This window comes from Eptesicus fuscus, chromosome 12, assembly GCF_027574615.1.
Source record: "Eptesicus fuscus isolate TK198812 chromosome 12, DD_ASM_mEF_20220401, whole genome shotgun sequence".
In the NCBI taxonomy this organism is placed as follows: Eukaryota; Metazoa; Chordata; class Mammalia; order Chiroptera; family Vespertilionidae; genus Eptesicus; species Eptesicus fuscus.
In genome coordinates, this window is record NC_072484.1 from 25,736,785 (window position 1) to 25,760,066 (window position 23,282).

The 23,282-nt window shown below is 38.9% G+C and overlaps 1 protein-coding gene across 2 annotated transcripts in view; it reads left to right on the forward strand.

The window, feature by feature from the left end:
* Positions 1 to 467: 467 nt before the first annotated feature.
* TMX4 (thioredoxin related transmembrane protein 4) overlaps positions 468 to 23,282 on the forward strand; it is a 36,691-nt gene continuing 13,876 nt past the window's right edge. The window contains exons 1-5 of one of the 2 annotated variants that reach the window (XM_054723676.1): positions 468 to 786; positions 10,852 to 10,967; positions 11,494 to 11,661; positions 20,039 to 20,084; positions 21,662 to 21,790. In XM_054723676.1, coding sequence (XP_054579651.1) covers positions 599 to 786; positions 10,852 to 10,967; positions 11,494 to 11,661; positions 20,039 to 20,084; positions 21,662 to 21,790 — 647 coding nt within the window. In that variant the 5' untranslated portion in view covers positions 468 to 598. The remainder of the gene's footprint in view (positions 787 to 10,851; positions 10,968 to 11,493; positions 11,662 to 20,038; positions 20,085 to 21,661; positions 21,791 to 23,282) is intronic. The other variant, XM_008141078.3, reaches the window with a different exon arrangement.

Here is a 23,282-nt window from a genome sequence, read left to right on the forward strand (position 1 = left end):
TTATAAAATTAAAATTGTTTTTGTAAAAAATTACAACCGCATAGTTTCACAATTACCTCCAACTAGGCAATATACACACGCAGCGAGTACTTGAATTTTCCTTGCCCTTTCAGCCAGAGATGCCCACTATGTCCCTCCATTTTTCATTAAACAGGTTTACTTTGGAGTCCATTGTTCTTTTTGCTACCATTTGAGGAGGGGATGCATTTTTTAAATTAGTGGCCATGTTTCTCTTTAGAAAAACCCCCACGCGCCAACCGCCCTTCCTGGGGTAGCCTGGGCACACGCGGTGCCTGTTCTTACTCAGGCAACAGCAAGTCGTCTGTTTATTTTCAGCTTGGTGGTCAGGAAGAAAGGGAGGCCGTCGCCTAGGCAACCGACGCCCCGGGCCGCGCAGCGAGTCCGAGCGGGAGGGGGCGTGGCCTCAGCGCGCTGAGGCGGTTAAGAGGCGGTGCCCGTCCCCCGCCTCCAGCCGGGCCTGTCCGCGCGGCCCGGTGCAGGCCTGGGGAGCCGGAGTCCCCTCCGACCGCCTGGGAAGGTCCAGGGTGCAGCGAGCAAGGCCGCGGATCAGCCTCTCCCTTTCGCTCCGCGCCCCACTATGGCGGGCGGGCGCTGCGGCCCGCTGCTCACGGCGCTCCTGGCCGCCTGGGTCGCGGTGGCGGCGGCCACGGAGGAGGAGGAGGCCGGGCCCGAGCACGCTGCGCTGCGGGCCGAGCAGAGCATGGTGCTTCCCATGACTGCCTCCAACTGGACGCTGGTGATGGAGGGCGAGTGGATGCTGAAATTGTGAGTGTGCCCGCCCGACCCGCACGCCACACTGTCCGCCCTCCCAGCGCCCCGCGGGCCGCCCCCGATGCCCCACCACCCGGGGGGCTGGATCAGGCCCCCGGCGAGCTGTGCTACCACCGGCTGCTCGCGCTGCGCATGCGCCGGCCCTCCTGGGTGACAGCCGAGGGGGAAGCTTGATCCCCTCTGCTCCCGCGCCTTGCTAGCCCCGTACTTTAGGGAAAAGTGTTTTAGAAAGTGTTTTAGGGATGGGGTGGCTGAGCAACTTCCCACCGAGAGGTCATGGGGAGGGGGAACGGAGAAAATCTGCAAGAAAATAGCATGCTTTTGATGTAGGTGTGTGTAGATAGAGGAGAAAGGGCGGTCATTCAATGACACTTCTGTGCAGTACAGATACGCAGCGTGAGCTAGGCAATGTATTCGTTGAATGAATCATTGCAGCACTGGGAAGGGTAGGCCAGTTTGTCTAAACTATCTTAGTATTCATTTTGAAAATCCGAGATGTGAAAAAATAAAACAGATTTTGAAATTTTAAAATCAAATGTTGATATTTGTAAGTTTCAGGGGTAGGACTTTCTGGGTAATTATAACTTAATTGTGCTAGTGTCATAAAGAAAAGGATATTAATAAATTGCTCCCCTTTGAACAATAGAAAGTAAATCATGGTTCGTGCCTTTGCTTGATGGCAAAATACAGTTTTGGGTTAGGAGCAGGCAAGGGACTGTTTATCATAGATTAAATTAATTTATACTAGGAAGAAAGATTTCAAGTAGACAGGGAGCAGATGTTTGGATAATCTTGAGAGACCATTCATGGTGGGCCTGTAGAGAAAATGAAGGATGGAGAACAGATCACTGAGATCACATCTCATTGACCTGAGGTTTCAGCAATATACATACTTGATCATTACTCTTTGACACCTAATTTTCATTGAGGACATATACACTCACATAATTGAATCTTTCCTTTATTTGTCCCAGGCTAAATTTTAAATCTAGTTAGATGCAAACAGAAGCCTATGAAATGAAAAAGTCCTTGTGACATCAGGGCCCAAAGTTATATCACTTAGCAGATTACGTTGTTCAAAGAACAGAATGCACTTACCCCTCAAACATAAATGTATGTACCCTCTAGACCTCAAAGTAAGTGCCTTTGGTATCATGATAAATCAATGAAATTATTAAAGAGATCTGTTGACATGAAGCTCTTATTAAAATAAACCACTGAACTATGAATGGAGGTGAGGAGGTCATTTTCCTTTTGAGAGAGAAACTTTTAAGCAAAATGGAACTTGACTCAGGACTGCCGTGTTTGTAAGAGGTGTAAGAGTGTCAAAAAGGCTGCATTTCGTCAGAAAGTAGTACAGGCAGTTCTTTTTTCAGGAAGTACTTACACAATGGAGTTTTTCTAGGTGTCTGTTTTTCGATTAAAACAGTTTGTGTGTATGACGTGAAAGTCAAAGCAGAAAGGCCTCCACTATTTTATAGTTACTTTTGAAATAGCGCTTTTTTTTTTTTTTTAAGTAAAAGAACTAAGAACACTAAAGCTGAGGTAAGTGTAAGCCAAGTTAAGCTTATAAAGAGGCAACATCCAATAGCTCCTATGCGTGGCCATGTTGACAGTTCAAATTTTACTTCTTCATACATGTACAAGCCTAGATGTAGTAATCGGTTGCTCTACACTTGTCATGTGTCCTTTGCATGGAATGCGTTTGGGCTGTGTGATGCATGGTGAGACTTGTAACCCGGAAGTAAGCTGTATAGACACGAGATCATTTTGGTAGTTCTCTTCAGAATAGGAACAAAGCTGAAGAGGATTTCAACCACTGCATCCAACTTTCTACATACTGAGCCTAGGTGCTTGACTGAAGATACATTGTGTCTCTTGTCTATTTGTGACACTCCTCAAAAATGTAAAATTCATTATATTCTCACTACCTCTATACTAAGAATTCATTCTAACAGCCAATAAGTTAGACTTTTTTCATGATATACAGGGTGTCCCTCAAAAAAAATGTATACACAGTTTAATAGCTGATAGCTCCATTTTGAAAATGAAATGTATTTTAACAAACACTGACTTTATAATTTTCAAAGTGTATGTATACTTTTTTTGGACACCCTATATACAACAGAGAAAAACAAAATGTGTTAATACTAGTTTTCATGTTAACACCTTATTGAGCTGAACTGGTCATAATACATGGAAATTGTTAGAGATTCACATTGTTAGATGCTGTATTTAACTTCTCTAAAGAATCAAGTTAGGCTTTCTGATTCTAGTATTAAAAATTTGACATTACTTTGAATGACAGTTCTTTATTTGTTCATTTGCTTATATGCTTCCTCTCTTCTGGGAATTTTTTTCTTTTATATTCTACTTTATACAAAGTTATTATAATGCAATTCCTGGTTATATTGGTATCAATAATTTAATTATTTTTAAAGGATCTAACAGTGTTTGTCTGCTCTAAGACATGAAAAGCTTTTACTATAAAATTTAATTCGTACTACTTTCAGTCAATTTTTTTTTTTTTTTGATCCTTGCAACTGAATATCAGTTTTTAAAAAGCACTCTTTGCTGAGGAGAAATATCACTTAAAAATATATTCACAATTCTGGAACCTTTTTCAAGATCTGAGAAATTCGTCCATTACTACATATTTACATTTTCTTTAGTGCTCTGAACTTATATATTCAGTTTTTATCTTTTTGCCTTCATACATGGTTCTGTGATTTCTACCCGCATTTCTTCCATGTCTCTATAATTGGCTTTCTGTGCTTTTTTCATCAACTGCTGATGGAAAATTTGCTCTTTCTCAAGGTTAGGAAAGATTACCTAATCTTTAAAATACCTTCTAATGTTTTATTTCCATTGTTTCACACTATCTTTTATTCAGCTGCTTTGTAACCTTTTGCTTTTTTAAACACTTTCTTGGCTCCCATTATTCAGTCTTTGAGAAAATGGCTTTTGTTCTTTTGAAACAAAAGTATGCAATTTAATACATTCTGTATACTGTTCTGGTACCTGTTTCCTCCAAAAGAAATATGAAGATATCCAAATAGCTTAAGAGTGACCCACTGACCTTTAAACTGATATACAGAGAAAAAGTATGTCTTTGGGTTAAAATTCCTCAGGAAAGCATGCAGATCTTTATAAAGCACTACTCTTTCTGACTTCGTTCTTGGGATGATCATGTTTCAGAATTGCAGTTAGTCATCTGGTGGTGGAGGAAAGCCTCTTTTACTTCCCTAGGACCTCTAGGTTTTAGTATTGTTTCCTCCATATCCTTATTATATATATCCTTATTATAACACTAGAGGCCTAGTGCACCACATTCATGCACTCGGGGCAGGGGGTGACGGGGGTCCCTCAGCCGGTCTGCACCCTTTTGCAGTCCAGGAGCCCTCGGGGGATGTCCGGCTGACGGGAGCGGGCCTAAGCCAGCAGTCAGCCATCCTTAGTGCTGCGCCACCGCCCCTACTCTCGCCAGCAAAGAGCGGCGCTGCCCCTGTGGGAGTGCACTAACCACCCGGGGGCAGCTCCTGCATTGAGTGTCTGCCCCCTGGTGGTCAGTGTGCATCATAGCCATTGGTTGTTCTGCCATTAGGTCGATTTACATATTACCCTTTTATTATATAGGGTTATTCCCTTATCTTACCCATATCAAATAGTTATAATTTTTTGAAGTGTAATAGATTGTTTTGATTTGGTGATTGTGTTTTTGAGATAGTCATTGCTTATCATGTGTCAGCTTCAGAGTTGGGGATCTGGTAAGATGAAAATGAATGAGTCACATTCCTTGATTTCAAGGGACTGGCAGTCTACTGTGCCCTTAAGGAAATAACTATTATATGTAACATTCATTTATTTAGAAAATATTTACTAAATATTTCTTATCTGTCAAGCACCTAACAGTGGTTCTTACCAGAGCATTTTGGATTGCACAGTTCTTTGATGTGTGGGGATGGTTCACACATGGCCGAACCTTTGGCATCCCTGGTTATTACATTCTAGTAATCAAGTGACATCAAAATAATTTAACAACCTCCATCCCCTGTGCACATGTCCAAATACCTCTGAGAGAAAACCACTGCCCTAGGTACTGTTATGGTTATTTAAAAACATGCAAAAGAGGAATTCATATGCTAACAAAGAAGTATTTGATTTCAGAATGTTTCCACAAAGGGTATTCATCTACATCATTATAGTCATTGTCATTTCAGTCACAGTGAACAGTTATATTGTTTACATCACAGTTTCTTAATGCTCTCTTATTTGATCATCCAGCAATCAGATAGAGAATTATCATTCTCAGTCTCATTCACTGGAAGAGATGGAAACTTGGGAAGATGAAAGCCTTGACTAAGGCTGGATCCTTAGTAAGTTGTGGGCAAGGCCAGAACTAGAATGCAGACCTGAGCTTGGCAGTCTTTGATCAAGCCAGGGAGAGTAGCTGGCTAGTGGGGGAGCCTGAGGGAGGCATAGAGTTGGGCTGATTTGTGCTTAGGCTCGAAGCTAGCCAGCACCTAGGCCCACATAAGGGGAGGCCTTTTCCCTATGGGATTCAGTGGCCTAACAATGGTCTTACCATCTTTCTAGTAGTTTCTGCAAATGAAGAGTATTATTGCTATACTAGAGGCCCCGTGTATGACTTCCGTGTACGCATGGGGGGAGCGTCCCTCAGCCCGGCCAGTGCCCTCTCTTAGTCTGGGAGCCCTTGAGGGATGTCTGACTGAGGATCAGGGCCGCTGAGCACGCTAGCCATCAGCACGGCTTGTGGCTGAGCATCTACCCATGGTCGTCAGTGCACGTCATAGTGACCAGTCATAGCTCATCATAGCGACCAGTCAATTTGCATATTACCTTTTTATTATATAGGAACCTCACCACTCAAACAGGTGCTCTGACTTCCCAACTTCCCAGGAAAATTCTTTTTCACTGTGTCTTATTTGTATCTAGCAGGGCCCAAATCACACCTTATAATTATAAGTTAATTTATGTGCTTTGGTACTGAGTTTTTGTCTGAGTCCTCCTATGGATGATAAGCTTTTAAGAAAAGGAACTAAGTTTTTCTTCTTCCTGTTTATCTCAAGAGCCTTAATAACTATCAAGTACTGGGTGTGTTCAATAAATACTTTTTGACTAAGTGAATGTATAAGTAGTAGACTTTATTTGTTCCTCTAGTGAAGAGCTTCCTCAAATATATCACTGAAGGAAACACCTGTATATATTTTCTTAGGTACTAAAGATAATCACTCTCATCTACCTTTTGTTCATTGATGTAATAAACATTTATTATATGTAGGATCTGCCAGGCTCTGTTTAGGTACACACAATGCACCAGTCACCGCCTTCCTGGAGTGAAGTAAAAGTAGTGAATTCCAGTAAAAGTAGTGAATTACATTTTCTCTTGCAAGTGTAATGGTTTTCATAGAGGTGTCAATGATTATTTTTCCTCTGCATTTTTGAGAACATTTCCTAGAAATGATCTTCTAAAGAAATATATTTGAGCATACAATTTTAAAATAATTTATCTTTATTGTTGAAAGTATTATAGATGTCCCCCTTTTCCCCTCTTTCTCCCCACTCCCATTCCCTCCTCAGGCCTTCATCACTATTGTCTGTGTCCATGGGTTATGCATATATGCACATAAGTTCTTTGGTTGATCTCAGATTTTCAACTCTTGGATCATTAAGACATTTTCCAAAATGAAGCATAGCACTTGATGTAGTGAAGGCATCACTTGTTGGCATTTTGATTTAGATTCATTTGTTAAATCGTAGAAAGATGAATCTAATATACCTCTTTCATCTTCATTGTTACAGATTCTTCTGAGCATTTTGGTCACATTAAGTTCTAAGTGAATATTAATTGTATCTGTCATTGCCCATCTCACTTCTGCAAGGATAAGAAAAGAGAATGTCCTGGGAAACACATGAAATTCACTCAAAGACAGAAGAAAAAATTTCCATTATTGGAGAATGAAAATATATTTTTAGTAAAATTTTATTTCAAGGAAATATAATTAAGTAACTCCTTCCCTGAAGTGTTTAGTACACTTTATGAAATCTCATACTAAATTGAGTTATGCAGTTAAAGAATTGAGGGCTTTCAACTATTCTTCCATAAAACAGAACTTAAATGTAATTTGTATATGAATACTAATGGATAACAAAAGCATGTTGTTGAATTTTGTTTTCCAGAAATGGTTATTAACAGTTGACTGATATCCAAGTTATAATTTTTTAAAATTTATTTTTATTGATTTCAGAGAGAAGAAGGGAGAGGGAGAGAGAGATTGAAACATCAATGACTAGAGAGAATCATTGATTGGCTGCCTCCTGCAGGCCACCTACGGGGGATTGAGTCCACAACCCAGGCATGTGCCCTTGACCAGAATGGAACCCAGGATCCTTCTATCCATTGAGCCAAACCGGATAGGGCCCAAGTTATAATTTAACAGTGTTTTGGCTATGTGGAATATGTTTCAAATGCCTTTATGAAGCTTACTAACTTTATATGCCATTGTCATCTGCAAAAAAAATTAAATAGGAAAGATACTTTTTTACAGTTTTCATGAATATAAAGGTACTAATTTCTCTTGGAGGTTCTTAGATTGAAGGAAGATTACCTTATATGTAAAAGAAAAAGTTGGACAAATCCGTTCTTTATCATAATTAGGAGAAGACTGCCACTTGGAACTAGTTTTAAGTAATATAAATGAATATTGCATCCAGTCCTTTCTGATGAGTTTTCTTCATGCATATGTATATAAATAAATTACATATATACATGTGTGTATATAGAGAGAGACAGAGAAAGAAGAGCATGAAAGTCACATATGTGACATACATGACTTTCCTCTGGCCCCTGGAGGTATTTTATTATAGTAGTTCTAAATACTGCCTAAATGACTTTCCTTTAAATATGGAAGAATACTACTAATTTAAAATGCTTCTACAACAAAAGACCGATTTCCACATCTGAGACTTGAAGGTGGCTTATCTCCACCAAAAGAACACACTAAGTGAATGAATGATATTGGTGGATTCCAACACAATAAGCTCAGATTAAATCTCAGAGAGAATGACGTTAACAGTGCTGCAGACCAGTGGGTAGCAGCTACATAGAAAATGGAATATCTAAAATTACTTCAATGGCATTTGTATATCTGAGAGTCAATATTACCAAAAAAAAAACCCAATGTATATAGTAGCCTCTTTAGAGATTAGGGACTTTTTAAATGATGAAATTTGCATGATTTAATAATTATTGAGGTAGCAAATGTGTCCATGAGTTACATGCAAAAGCAAGTGTTCAGGGAAACAAAGCAAAGAGGATCTAGAGATCTAGAGTTCATTGAACTGCACTTCAAGATTTCTTTCTTCTTTCTTATTCTTTCTCTTTCTCTCCTTCTTCTTTCTCTCCCCCTGTCCCCCTTCCTGTCCCCTATTCTCTCCTTCTTCCTCTCCCCCTCCATTTCCCTCTCTGTTGATATTAGCTATTATTTTCCTCAGAGATTTTTATCACATAAATACCTCCATCTGGGTTTTTGTTCTGTGTGGTTTTAGGTGACCTTAAACAAGTCTCTCTAAACTTGTCTTGTCTGACAGCGATGCTGTAAGGTTCAGATGAGCTGATATGTCAGGAAAGTGCTTTGAAGATGTTAAAGAGAAAACCACAGGAACAAAGTGGCATTACTGGTGCTAAAGGCTCAGGATACCAACTTAGCTTTAATACCTGACCTAATTGCAGTGTCAGCCTCTCCCAGAAACATAATCTCAATCAGCCAGTCTGGAACTTTCTAGTCAAGTACGCATAAGGTAATCTGTCCAATACCTGCCCTGTCCCTCCAAGAAGAGGCAATCTGCATAATTAAAAGCCCTTCCAACTCACTCAGGTTCTCATTCCTCAAAAAAAAAGATATCCTGGTTTAAAAAATCATCCTTTCTTTTCTTTTGTTAATAGCTCCTTTGTCCCACCCTCCTCCTCATAACATTTTTCATTTTGTGCAGCCCCACAGAGCACCCTTCTTGTTGGTAGGGTGCTGCCCAATTCATGAATAGCTTAATAAAGCAAAGCAGATCTCTAAATTTATTCAGTTGAATTTTGTAAGAAACAGAAACCAAGTAGTATATTACAAACATAATTTGTATTAATGATTGTTCTTGATCTGTGCCTGCTTTCTATGTGTCATCTAATCTCCCAATGACCTTAAAAGATAACTGCTGTTATTTCAGTTTACAGTTGAGGAAACTGAGGCATGGAGTGATTATTACCCTGCCCAAGTGTAACCTTGTAATTAGCTAGTTTATTATATTAATAATAGGAAGAGAGCAAAGGGGAGACCAGACTTTATAAGCATGTACATCTGGGCAGCTCCAACTTTAAGCTCCCCGGGTAACCACGGATCCATTCCCTGCACATCCCTGGGGGAAGGGATCAAACAAAGGGGGAGATGGGCCTGTGTGCAGTGAAGCCCACGTGACCTTAGGGAAGGTCCTTGCCTGTCAGTCTAGCCTGGGGAACAGTGATTTGACTAGAAGAGTGGAGCCATTGCAAGTGCATGGAATCTTGGAAGTTTAAAAGTCCCCAGACAAAGCGTTCTTTCTCTCTTGCTTCCTTCTTGCCCCCTTGTTTCTGTCTTGCTGCATGACCCACGCTTGGCCTATGCCCTCATCTCCTAAGCTGAATTAGGTGATGTTCCCTGGTACTTGTACGTGGTTTTTTAGAGGATACTATTCAACCCACTATACTTTCTAAACAGCAAACTTGTCTGAATTTACATTTTATATCTGCAGGTGAAATCCTGGACCACTTTAGAGCTTTGTGGTGTGAGTGTTTGTGGTATTTTCCAGGATGTGGGAAAGCATTGTAAGGCCATAGCATATTGCCAGGATGAGGCCCAGTTCTTCCCATGACTTCCACCTTAAACTTCCCTGATCCATTATTCACAAGCTTCCCAGATATTTTTAAAAAATATAAATCTCATCATAATTCTCTTACTCTTTAGGGTTTACCATGGAGCTTCAAATACAGTCCTAACTCTTTACACAGTGTTTTCAAAGGTTGTGGATGATGTCTTCACCCTCCGCTCTCATTACTCTGAGCTTCATACACATTGTTCTCTTTACTTAGAAGAGAACATTCTTTGACCCCTCTCTGCTTACACTCCTACTTTAGAACTTAGCACAGATGCATGTTCCTCTGTGGGCCCTTCTGAGACCACCCAGCTCCTGAGTGTCTACACAGCATCTGTTCTATGCTCTCAGTCACGGCATTTGCCACCAGGTTTAATTATCCCTGTGCTTGCCAGTGTTCACCTCTGGATTGTATCTACAAGGAGAGGGAGGGGGTACCACATCTGTCTTGTTCACAGTTGTAGCCTCAGCTTCAGCATTGTGTGTAATTCAGGTTTATGGAATAAAATGAATAAATGTAAAAACCAGGGTTCTGATTGAAGTCCCACTTATTTCTAACTCCTCTTCTATTTAAGAAAGTGTTGGGTAAAGCTGGTTTAGCCCATAGCTTCTACTTTCTTTCTTGGACTGGTTCAGAACTGCCGCAGATCTTTGGAAATGACTCGCATAAATATTTGGGAACCCACTAGTAACAGATGTTCTGGTTTCTGCTCATCAGCTCTGTAGTTTTGATGGACCTGGAACTGGTTTGGCTAGTTTAGGGATGCACTTGTGAAAATTGTCCTTCTTTAGTGGGGCAATCAAAATAGTATTCTCCCTCAAAAATCAGAAGCTACCTAGAAAGTGACAAAATTTGGGTTGATTGTAAGAAAAACTTTGAAATAAAATATTTTATGTATTATGGTAGTTTGTGAAAATCTTCTCAAACTTTGGCTAATTTTTTCCCAGTGAATTAATATTCATACATTAAATTATAGGGAGATATGTTTTTGTTTTTCTGTATCAAATGACTGGAAAAGCTTGCTTTTGTGCTTCCTTTTAGACAGATATTTATTTTTTTTTTAACTTAGGTAATTTGTCTATTTTGTTTTACAGATATTTTCCATGTTTTTATATTGATTAGCTATTCTTTTTTTATAGTTATGCCCCTTGGTGTCCATCCTGCCAGCAGACTGATTCGGAATGGGAGACATTTGCAAAGAATGGTGAACTCCTTCATATCAGTGTGGGGAAGGTTGATGTCATTCAAGAACCAGGTACTGTAAATGTTGAACATTAAAGGCAGAAGTTTGTTACTTTTTAGTTTTAATTTTTTTCAAGTATATAGAAAAGTTGTGATACTCATGAACTGACCATCTAGAATCAACAGATAACATTTTGGCATATCTGGGTCTGTCTGTGTTTGTGTGTGTTTACACATATATATTAATATATTTTTTATTATTTTCTTTTGCTGAGTCATTTGAAAATAAGTTGCAGACATCATGATTTTACCTTCAATACTTTGGCATATTAAAATCTCCCTAATAATTTCCCACATGTCTTTTTATAGTTTTTGGACCCAGGATCTAATCAAGGTTGACCATTTGCATTTGGTTGTTACATGTTTTCAGTCGCCCTTAGAATAGTCCTCTGATATTCTGAAAAGAATAGGACAGATATGTGCCTAGGTGTTTTCTTATATTTTCTGTAAACTTGAAGTTCAGCCTAGAGGCATGATTCAGGTTGGACATGTATGGCAAGAATATTTCATAGGTGATACTGTGCTTTATAATTTACTAGAGGCTGGTTGCACGGATACGTGCACACTGAAAGGAATTGAATTAGAAGGTGGCCTGTGGGGCGAGACTGGGCAAGACAGGCTGGACACGCCCCCGAGCCAACCTCCTGCCGTCCCTCCCCAGCCGGCTGCACTTGGAGCGGCGCCAGGGCTCGAAAGGCATCTGTGGAGTGAGTGGGGTCCCTCCAGCAGGTGGGGTCCCTCGGCCTGGCCTGCAGGGATTGGGCTCCTTCCTCTCTGGTTCCAGGGTGTGTCACCCAAGAACCGCCACTGCCAAGTCACCAGCAGCTCGGCAGCTCCTGCATTGAGCATCTGCCCCCTGGTGGTCAGTGCATGTCATACTTACCGGCTGGTCAGACAGTTGGATGGTTGCTTAGCCTTTTATATATATAGATGCCATCAGAAGACATGTACTCTCACTGTTAGTGATGTTCAGTTTGAGCACTTGGTTAAGGTGATGACACTAAACATCTCAATTATAAAGAAAAGATCCCATTTTGTGAATAGCAGGTAATCTGTGGGGTGATACTTTGGGGTCTTGAGATACATAATGATCTTACCTGAATCAAATATTTCATTGTGAGTTCCAGAATGATGAATTTCTTTTTTTTTTTTTCTAGTTTCTTTTTTTTTTTTTTAATGAATCTTTATTGTTCAGATTACAATTGTTTCTCCTTTTTCCCCACATATCTCCCCGCCACCCAGTTCCTACCCCCCCTCTTCCTTTACCTCCCCCCCCCCCCGCTGTCCTTATCCATAGGTGTATGATTTTTGTCCAGTCTCTTCCCATACTCCCCACACAGACACCCCTTTCCCCCTGAGAATTATCAATCCACTCCCATTCTATGCCTGATTCTATTAAGTTCACCAGTTTATTCTGTTCCTCAGATTTTTAATTCACTTGACTATTAGATTCACTTGTTGATAGATATGTATTTGTTGTTCATAATTTTTATCTTTCTTCTTCTTTTTCCTCTTTTTAAAGAATACCTTTCAGCATTTCATATAATGCTGGTTTGGTGGTGATGAACTCCTTTAGCTTTTTCTTATCTGTGAAGCTCTTTATCTGCCCTTCAATTCTTAATGATAACTTTGCTGGGTAGAGTAGTCTTGGTTGTAGGTTCCTGCTATTCATCACTTTGAATATTTCTTGCCACTCCCGTCTGGCCTGCATGGTTTCTGTTGAGAAATTAGCTGATAATCGTATGGGAGCTCCCTTGTAGGTAACTAACTGTTTTTCTCTTGCTGCTTGTAAGATTCTCTCTTTGTCTTTTGCTCTTGGCATTTTAATTATGATGTGTCTTGGTGTGGTCCTCTTTGGATTCCTTTTGTTTGGGGTTCTGTGCGCTTCCTGGACTTGTAAGTCTATTTCTTTCATCAGGTGGGGGAAGTTTTCGTTCATTATTTCTTCAAATAGGTTTTCAGCATCTTGCTCTCTCTCTTCTTCTGGTACCCCCATAATTCTGATGTTGGTTCGCTTGAAGTTGTCCCAGAGGCTTCTTACACTATCTTCAACTTTCTGAATTCTCTTCTCTTCATGCTTCTCTGGAGGAGTGTCCTTGGCCTCTTTGTATTCCAAATCTTTGAGTTGATTCTTGCAATCCTCTAGTCTGCTTTTGGGTCTCTGTATAATATTTTTTATCTCAGTCAGTGTATGTTTAATTTCTAGTTGGTCCTCATGGAATTTATCGGCCTTTTCCATGAAATTCTTGAAAAACCTTATAACCGTGGTTTTGAACTCTATGTCCAGTCGCTTGTTCTCCTCCATTTCTTTGGTTTGTGATCTGTTTCCTTGCCTTCTCATATTCTCTGCTTCCCTAAGTTGGTAGGGTAGTTTTGTGTACTAGGTGTCCTATTGGTTCAACGGGTCAGCCTCCCAGTTACTTGAGGTGGACACTCTTGGTGTACCCTTGTGTACTGTGTGTCCCCCAGCAGGAGCTACAGCAAGGGCTAGTTTTCTCCTCCTTTGCTTGGGCGGTTTTGGAGCAGTCTGACTGGAGCTGCAGTTGGTTAAGCTGCTCCAGAACAGGCCATTTATATGCAAAAGCCGCTGTGTGGAGCCGGGGCGGGTTTGTAGAATGTGCGGGGCGGGGCCTCAGGGCGGGGCCTCAGGGCTGGGCGGGGTCTCAGGGCGTCTCTAGGCTGGGGCGTGGCCAACGGCGATGGCTGCCGTCAGCCGTCTCTGCCTTTCCACGTTTCCAAGTCCCTGCGCCCCGCGCTCCAGCGCAGTAAACAATGATTGCTGGGCGCACCACTGCAAAAAAGTCACTCTCACTTTCCGACCCGATGGCCGAGAGTCCAGCTTCTCCCCGTAGGTGCCTGGGTCCCCCGAGTGTCCCCAGAAACTGGATTTCAGAGTGATCGGGAGCTTGTCTCCCTGCGGGTTGAAGAAAAGCCGCGCACCCAGCCGCCCGCCGCCGGCCCGATTCGCGTGCCTCCGTACCTCAGCTTTTCAGCGATTGTGCTTCTTTCTCTTCTTAGTTGTAAATCTTCCACTCAGCCAGCTTTCCCGTGGTTCTGGGTGGTAGACGTTTTTGTCTTTTAGTTGTATTTTTGAAATTGTTGTGTGAGGCAGCAGATTAGTTGTTTAACTATCCAGAATGATGAATTTCTAATTCTGTTGTGTCAGCTATATTTATTATATGTTAAATGATGTAATTTTCAGAAGAAAGAGGAGGAGGCTAGAGGAATCTTTTAAGTTCTTAAAAAATATACACAATTTGTATTTGTAGTTTAAAAATAACTGTAAATAAAAGTTGGGTGTTTATGATTCCAGTTTCAAATGTGACTATTTTCAAACTTTATTAGGCATTTTTTCCTATTTACATTTATTTTCTATTGTGTTCCTTTACAAGGATAAAAAGAAAGTAGGTATGGAAATGTAGCTATTACCTTTCTGTAATAATTGTGAGTTCAAAAAAGACCTTAGAGGGAGGGTAAAGGTGGGGGGAGTAAGAGATCAACCAAAGGGCTTGTATGCATGCATATAAACATAACCAATGGACATAGACAGAAGGGGGGTGAGGGCCTGTGCTGGGGGGTGGGAGTGGGTGGGGAGAGGTCAATGGGGGGAAAAGGAGACTCATATAATACTTTAAACAATAAAGAATTAAAAAAAAAAGACAGAGTACTGAATTAGTAGTTACTTGGACAACAAAATTGACCATGTCTGTTAAGATCCTTGTGTTGGCAAACCCATGTAGAGAGGTTTCTATTAAAAGCTGTTAGTCCTCAGGCATCCATCCACCTTTTTAAGCATTGGAATCAAAGCCACTTTTGCACATCTGCTATTTAGAGATGAAAAATTATAGTTATTAGTTTATGGTTTTGGCTATTATAATGAATTATTCTGTTTTAGAGGTCAAATCATTGTAATTACACTTTCGCTGTACACTTGTTTTCATCTTTTAGTAGTTTGATTCCAGAAGTCAGATGTAAGTCTTATTCATTAGTGGGCATCAGACACATTTTTTGAGGAGTTTCTTGAAAACACAGCTGGCCTATACACATTTCAGTCATTTGGTATACCTGCTGTGAACTCACAACATGATTTGAAATAAAAGAATTTAACAGCTTTGTGATGGATTCACAAATCTAAAATCTAATTGGATATAGTTTTTTCATTTAAAATGTTGACTTATGTTTTCTATTGTGGATTGATTTGTGCATTTTTTATAATGAGGTAACAGAAAATATGATGAAATATTTTAAAAACAAATTTATTGACTCATGCTGTTTATGTAAATATAAGCAATATCTATTTGAAATATTTATCAAAGAAGAAGGAACAAAAGGTCTTTGGTCTTATGTAGTATCAATTCACTGGCAAGCCTCTAGGGTGCTTGTCCCTATATTTGGAAGCTATTTGAGTATTTATTTTATTTTTACAGAATCTAGCGTCCTGAACCAACAGTGGGAAATCATTGAAATATTACTATTTTCCTCACAGTTGAGCACTTTACTGGATATTTCTGTGTACAGATTTATATTTGGTTATAGATCTCTATTAGTATATTCTTTCATCAGGGCTGCTAGTAAGGGATAATTTCATTTCTTTTCTCCGCAAAATTTAAAAAGAAGGGAAAGGAAGAATTTTTGAAGTATTCATGAATAATTCTTTAGTTATTCCTGTAACTATTCCATTGGTATATTTAATAATAATTTTTTTTTAGGATTTCAGAATTATAAAGACTGAGGATTATAAATATATTATATTTTTACAGTTGAGCTCTAGAAGTCAAGGGAAGGACAGACCTTAGATTAGACAACATTACATTGCCTATTTAATATTGCATAGACCAGATGATGTTTCAGTTGCTGACTTTGGGAAATTAAATTTAATAAGTATGAATATATACTTGAATCTTCTGTTCCATGCAGATGAGCTTAGTTGTCAAGGATAGGAAAACAGTAGCTGCTCATAGAGCACCCATGGGTGATGGCTATTTCACTAGATTAGAGGTAAACCAGACCCCTCCAACAGCCAAGAAAGAGTAAGCTTTGTGATCAAAACCATTAATTAATTTCAGAAGCCAGTTTAGTTTATTGCACTTCAGTTAGTGTTTATTATTATAAAACTGACTCTTTTATTTATTTCCCACTTTATTGCAATCTCAAAGATAAGGTTTGATCTACTTTTTGTTCATTGTTTTCCCTTTGCTTCTTTCTTTAGTGCTAATTAATCCTTAGTTAAACATTTACTTCAGCCTCTAAGTGTGTTAAGCACTTATATACATTTCAGTTTCATAACAGCCCCAGGAAGAACAAACTGTTTCTCTCTGTATTCTTTAGAAAACTAAGGCTCAGAGAGGTTGTCACATGTCCAAGGTAAAACAGCTAATAAATGGTGAAAGACAAGCTAGTAGCTATCCCCATTTTCTTAATCTAGAACTCAAGTAATTTCTGTTTGTTCTTTTGCCTATCAAAATATAGTTCCCTGTCATAATTTTCTCTCCAATCTTTTAACACTTCTTTTTCTTTTGCTACATATGTTTAAGATAAAGTTGCTAATAAAAGTTTTTTCTGCATTTTGGATTAATGCCTCTTTTATGTTGCAATATAGTCTTCATTTTAAGATGGTAGTTGACACTTAGAGTAAAAAGGGCAGGCATGTAGGAATTTTGGAAGGCCTTGTGGTCAGACGTTCTCTCTCTTACTTGAAGGTTTAAGAGTGCACTTGTTTCTTCCCCACTTACTGATGTCTGTTGCAGTGAAACATTATGCAAACCTTAAAAGGAGCTGCCCCCATGTTGTTATATTCCTTAAGATCCACACTCAACTTGTTTTTAAACCCCGAGGCCACAACCTAAGATTGTGCTTCCCTGTTCCAAGTTGATCATGTTTTAACTTTTAAGGTAATGAACGTCTCCCTTGAGACTTCAGAACATCAGTGTTAAAGGGTAGAAGACATTTTTGGAGCACTGGTATGTGACTCAGAGCTTTCTGACATCTTTCAGCCTTTCAGAAGTGACATTTATTTGAGGTCAGTTTTCTATGGTGTCAGATATTTAAGGGCTTAGTAATTGTCATAATCCAAGGACTACTTTGGTTGCTCTAGATTTTGTTATTGATTTTACTGAATACATCTTCAGTGACAATATATTATTCCAGACAACAAACAGAACTCATATTTAGTTAGATGCTGTAACCTTGTTACTATCCCACATGGGTTATCATTTGAAAAAATACTAACAAACATAAATGAAAGCAATCTTGAGGTGCAAACATTTATTAATAATGGTCATTATTTTCAATGAACCTTAATTAACAGTTTTGTATATTGATATCATCATTACAAAAAAACAACATAGCAATTCATATTAAAAGCCATACATTTTTATGCCCTTTAACCTGGCAATTTTGGGAACATGCATCCTATACCTTCTAGCCTAAAACAAAAATCTGAGACCATCTGTCACTGTGTTTCTCTTATTTTCTCTGTACTCATTGATTTCCATTAGCACATTTATTAGTGAAAATATGTTATATTATCCAAAACAATGTATAATTTCCAAAGCACTTAACAATAAATTAGTTTGTATTTGTTATAGCCTTTCATTTTACTCCAACTTTGAATCAGAGATTTAAAAATAGGAAATAATAACTAGTATTTATTTAGTACTTATATCAGGTACTGTTTTCTATGTCTTTATAAATGTAAAATTATTTAATACTAAAATAGTATGAGAAATCATGATGCTTATTTATAATAAGAAAACCTAAGCCCAGACAGATTTAATGTCTGTGGTTAAAATCAAATAAGAGGCAGAAGTAGGGTTTGACCCCAGGTAAGCTGGCCTGTGACACTGGAAATACTATTTTGTATGTTATATAATTTACTGCGTTTTATGAAATATTTTATATATTTATTGTTTACTTTTTAACTTATTGCCATGGCCAGTGATGACCAAGAACATTTGCAGGATTTTAAAGAACAGATTAAAAATATTGTCTTCACTGATAACATTTATTAGAAATCCTATCTATGTAATTTAATAAAAGTAAGACCTAAATAGAAACTTGAAGAAGTGGTGACATGCTATTTGTTCATTACATTTTTAAAGATCACCTAAAGAAAGCATAATTCGCTAACATTGTCACTTTTCTTACATAAAAACTTGGGTGATCATAGGCATCTCTAGCTAGTAAAGAAATGAACTATGAAATTGTTTATAATAATTATTTTAAGCATATAGTAATTTTTAAGCCCTTAGGATTACCAACACTTTTCCCCCTGGCAGTTTAGAATTGAAAATAAATGAAAAGATACCCATGTTCCCTGCTAGGGTGGAATTCCAAGCAGTGTTAGAGGTGAAAATGCCCTGCAGACAGAGGTGCTTGTTAACAATCTCAGTTGACTTCTCAGGTCACTTGTGGTTTTGTTACTGCCAGTACAACCGTTAAAAAAGATGTACAATGGTAAATGTATGTAGTAAATGTTTCTCTTTGTAACATTGACTTTTACTGCCTTCATAATACTGTGTTTTCTTTTAAGTGCCATAGGGCTATTTTAGAGTCTGCTTGGTATGATAGGAGGGGAAAAAAAAAAAAGCAATTTCTTCTCTGGGAAGGCTCATCAATAATCAATAAATTATTATGCTGAATAAGATTTAATTTATAAAATGGGTATAAGCAACTTTTGTGTGTTATTGAAAGTAAACCTTCAGCATTTCAAATTGCAAATAACCACAAAGATGTGACATTTGATTTACTTTATTTGAATAGATTTTGATTTTGTCCAAGTTGTTCTTCAGTGGGAAAGTCAAAAGTGATGAGAAATGTGAAAATGATGTCTGTCATTTTCCCATGCTGGCCCGGAACATCCTTTCCCTCTCCTTCTCTTAGCCAGTACAGGCGTGCTCATTCTTGGTGCCTACGGAAATACTTTTGTTTGTAAACATATAAAGAGCAGGGATTTGTTCTTTACTCCTAGTCTCGTTCAGGCTTTGGTTGCATGCCTCTTTCTTGATATCATCTATCTGTTTAGAGTTATGGTTGTAAGTATCAAGGTCTTTCCCTCTGCCACTAAATAGACTGTAAGCTCTGTGAGAACCAAGACTGGACATGTTTTTACTTATCATAGTGTCTTGAGCAGTTATGACAGTCCCTGGAACAAAGGAAGGTAATTAGTAAATATTTGCTGACTTATTAAGGGTTTTATTTGTCTTCACATGTACTTCGCATAGCATTCGATGTCTAGTAAGTGTTCAGTAAAGATTTGCTTTACTGGAAATTTGAGAAAATCTGTTTAATGTACTGTCCCTGGACAGTACTTGCAAATTTTATAAATGTGCAAAGATTATACATGATATTATTATTTCAGATTCTTTATTTTAAAACCTACATCGGATCTAATAATACCTATAATTTATTGATTGAGTCCTTTACTACGTGCTAAGTACTTAATATACTGAGTTAGTCTAACTTCAGAACAATTCAGTTAGGCTTTAATATACCCATTTTCTAGATGAGGTCATTGAGACTAGAAAGACTAAGCAATTTATCTAAGGTGAGAAAGGTTAAGTAATTTATCTAAGGTCATATAGTCATTACATGACTATAACCTGTTCTGTCAGCCACCATAAAATTCTAAGTGATGCACAAGCCAGAAAACTCCTATGTAACATCAGAATAAGCAAGTTGTATGTCACTGACTGGAAAGTATTAGGTAATGAAAATGGGTAAAAATGAAATTGCTTTAAGTCAAAAAATAAATAGTATACGTGATTTAATTCTGTGGTATAAAAGCAAACTCACCTCACCAAGCTCAATTCCGTGGTAGTTGAGCATTGACCTATGAACCAGGAGGTCATGGTTCAATTCCTGGTCAGGGCACATGCCAAGGTTGCGGGCTCAATCCCCAGTGTGGGGCATGCAGGAGGCAGCCAATCATCATTTCTCATCATTGATGTTTCTATCTCTGTCTCCCTCTCCATTCCTCTCTGATATATACAAGCCAGCTTAGGCTGCTTGTTCTTATAAATTAAGTTAGATGCTTGGGTTAGTTGGAGTTCGACTTGTAACTTTTTTTGTTTATGCTTCTTGTAGGTTTGAGTGGCCGCTTCTTTGTCACTACTCTCCCAGCATTTTTTCAGTAAGTTGAAATAATTATCTGGACTGGTAAATATTATAAATTGGTAGATGTGTACCAATAATTCTAAGTTGTTTTCCATAACCATTACACATTCAGCTTAACATTTGGAGGAGAAAGACAGCTCTGTGGGAATGATGCTATTAGAAGAGAGGGATGCCCAGAGTGCTGCAAGCAGCTAATTGGGGGTGGGGGGTGGGAGGGGTCAAATAAGATTTTTCTGATGACATAAAAGGTGGGATGATTCTTAAAGGATAAGTCAGAATTGGTTAAATAGACAAGGTAGAGAGGCTTTTCCAGATAGAGGAGATGCCATGGAAAAGCCCAGAAGAAAATGAGCTACCTTCTGAGAACTGTAATTGAGTTCTGTATGGCTGGCTCGGAGGGCATATTTGGATCATCCTGGGTGATGTGAAGTTAGGGAGGCTCAGGTAGTGAGAGGGGGAAGAGAAAGGAAGGAATGGGTTCTGGAGATGCTTAGGAGGTGGGATCATTGGGACTTGGTGACCAATTAGCCATAAGGAAGGAAAAACCTGCGATGACTACCAAAAGGCCATGTGTCACTAGTGAAAGCTATTGAGGAGCTATTAGAATAAGATGAGGTTTGGAGGCTAGAGGCCAAAATGGAGAAGATAGTGTGAAGTGACTATGCTAATTTCAAATAGAAAAGTTTAGGTGATAGTCTGATTTGAGGATCTAAAGCTCAAAAGAAAGATTTAGACTGGAGATACATATTGGGAATTTCTCAGAATCAAGATAAGAGTTAAAATATATTTAGAGAGAATGTATGCAACAGGAATAGAAGTAGGTCATGGATAAAACTTGGGGTTGACCAGCCTTAGGGCAGGGAGTAAGGACGAGGAGGAGTGGTCAGAATAGGAGGAAGAAGTCCGGAGAGCTCAAAAGACAAGGGAGAGAGGGAGGGAGGCGTGTTCGGTAGTGGGCAGTGCCAGTGACAGACAAAAGGAAAGTGCTGCCTGGATGTGGCGCTTCAGAGTCATTGGGGACTCTCCCCCATATGAACAGTTTCCATGGAGTCGTGGAAGCGTAACCCTAAGTCGCACGGATTGTGAATGAGTAATATCTGAGGAGCAAATGGTGAGTGTAGACTCTGCTCTTAGGAAGCTTGACTGGGGAGAAAGCAGGAGCGGGGGAAGCCTGAAGGGGCGTGTGAAAGGGAGGTGTTTTGTTCATTTTCAAGGAGGGACTTAAATGACAAAAGTTGGAAAGGTAGATACAGTTTTTAAAACTTAATAACAACTGCTGTTTTGCTGTTATAAGAGAAACATTGAAATACTTGGTAGCAAAAATAATAAAAAGTAACTTGGCAAGAACTTTGTTTATGCTCGTGAGTTTTGCAGTGATAAATTAGAATGTTTAATGCTTTCTCAATTTCTCATTTGTAAAAGATTAATACTTATGCGTGCTTTCTTATTTATGCCTAGTTATAATTTTTTCTTTATTTAAGCCAAGTTAAAATTCAGAGTGTAGTTCACATGTAAAACCAATAGTTATTTTTATTATCTGCAACACTTGTTATTTTAATTTGTTGGTTTTCTATTTGTTTTTATAATTTATAGTGCAAAGGATGGGATATTCCGTCGTTACCGTGGCCCAGGAATCTACGAAGACCTGCAGAATTATATCTTAGAGAAGAAGTGGCAATCAGTTGAGCCTCTGACTGGCTGGAAATACCCGGCTTCTTTAACGTAACTAGTAATTTTATTTAATGGGGTCTTATTAATGAAACAAGCGGTATCAAATGAACAGTTCATAGACCTTGAAAGTCTACGTTTTTCTTCATATTCACTTCTGATTACCCAGGCTACATATGACCATGCTTAGACCATGTTGTGTTTTGGGTTTTATGGCCCACATGTGTTTCAGCTAGTTGTTAGTATACTGGGAAGTAAGTGTCCAGCTTCAGGTGGGTTGCAGAAAGTCACCCCTAACTTTTTCACTAAGCATGCCAACTGTTTTCTCTCTCTTTGTGAAAAAAAAAAAAAAAAAAAATTACTGATTTTTCACAGAGAGGAAGGGAGAGGGATAGAGAGTAAGAAACATCGATGAGAGAGAAACATTGATCAGCTGCTTCCTGCACACCCCCTACTGGGGATGTGCCCGCAACCAAGGTACATGCCCTTGACTGGAATCAAACCTGGGACCCTTCAGTCTGCAGGCCAACTGCTCTATCCACTGAGCCAAACCGGTCAGAACCAACTGTTTTCTCTTTACCAAATATGGTATTGAACACAGTTACCATTCTTTCTTCCTTTTAAATTATTGATAAGATATGGGAGTGACTCTTTCTTGAATTATAGTTTATGAAGGAATTACTCTTGTATCAATGTGGAAAATAAAACCTATGGTGTCTTTAACTGCCTAGCAGAATATTGCTGGGTAACTTACGGCCATGAGGGCAAACTGCATAATAATTGGTGAGGTAGATAGGGCCAATCCATAATAACTTTTCCCATAGTTTGTTTTAATTTTGAATGAATTATCATATTTGTAGTTAATTTGGTTAGTATATACAAGTATAAGGAATATCTCTGCTGAAAAAGGATTAAATGATGTAATATTTCAGGAATATACACGTAAATAGCACTTAAATAATACTCAGGAAATACGTAACTTAGTCTACCATGAAAGCAGCTTGCATCGAGGAACCTGGATGCTATCAGTGCATGCAATGACAAGGTGGCTGTTCGGAGAAGAGACTGGGGAGGGTAAAAATGGATGAGGTCAAACAGCTAGGAGGCTGTTGCCCTGTCTAGTCTAGGGATGGTGCTAGTGCATAGCAGGGTGGCAGCAGTGGGATGGAGAGAATGGGTAGATTTAAAATACTTTGCAGGTAGACTTGGCTAAGGTGAAGGAGAGGGAAGATTCACAAAAAATCTCTTGGGTTTCTGGTTTGAATCTTATTCGTTTGAGCAAGAGAAAAGCAAGAGTTCAGTATTAACTGTGTTAAGTTTGAGATGCAGATTTCTTTGTAGAGCTGTCAAGTTGGATGTATGGAGATGGGTCCTTGGAGAATTCAGAGCACAAATACAAAACATATAGATGGTATTTAAAGCCTTGCTTGGGAGGGAGGCGATCACCTAAAGAGAGAAGAGTGATTGGGACCTAGCCACAAGACACCCACAATTAAGAAGTTGGGTCGAGAAGGAGTCAGCAAAAGGTGTCAAGAAACTAAAAATG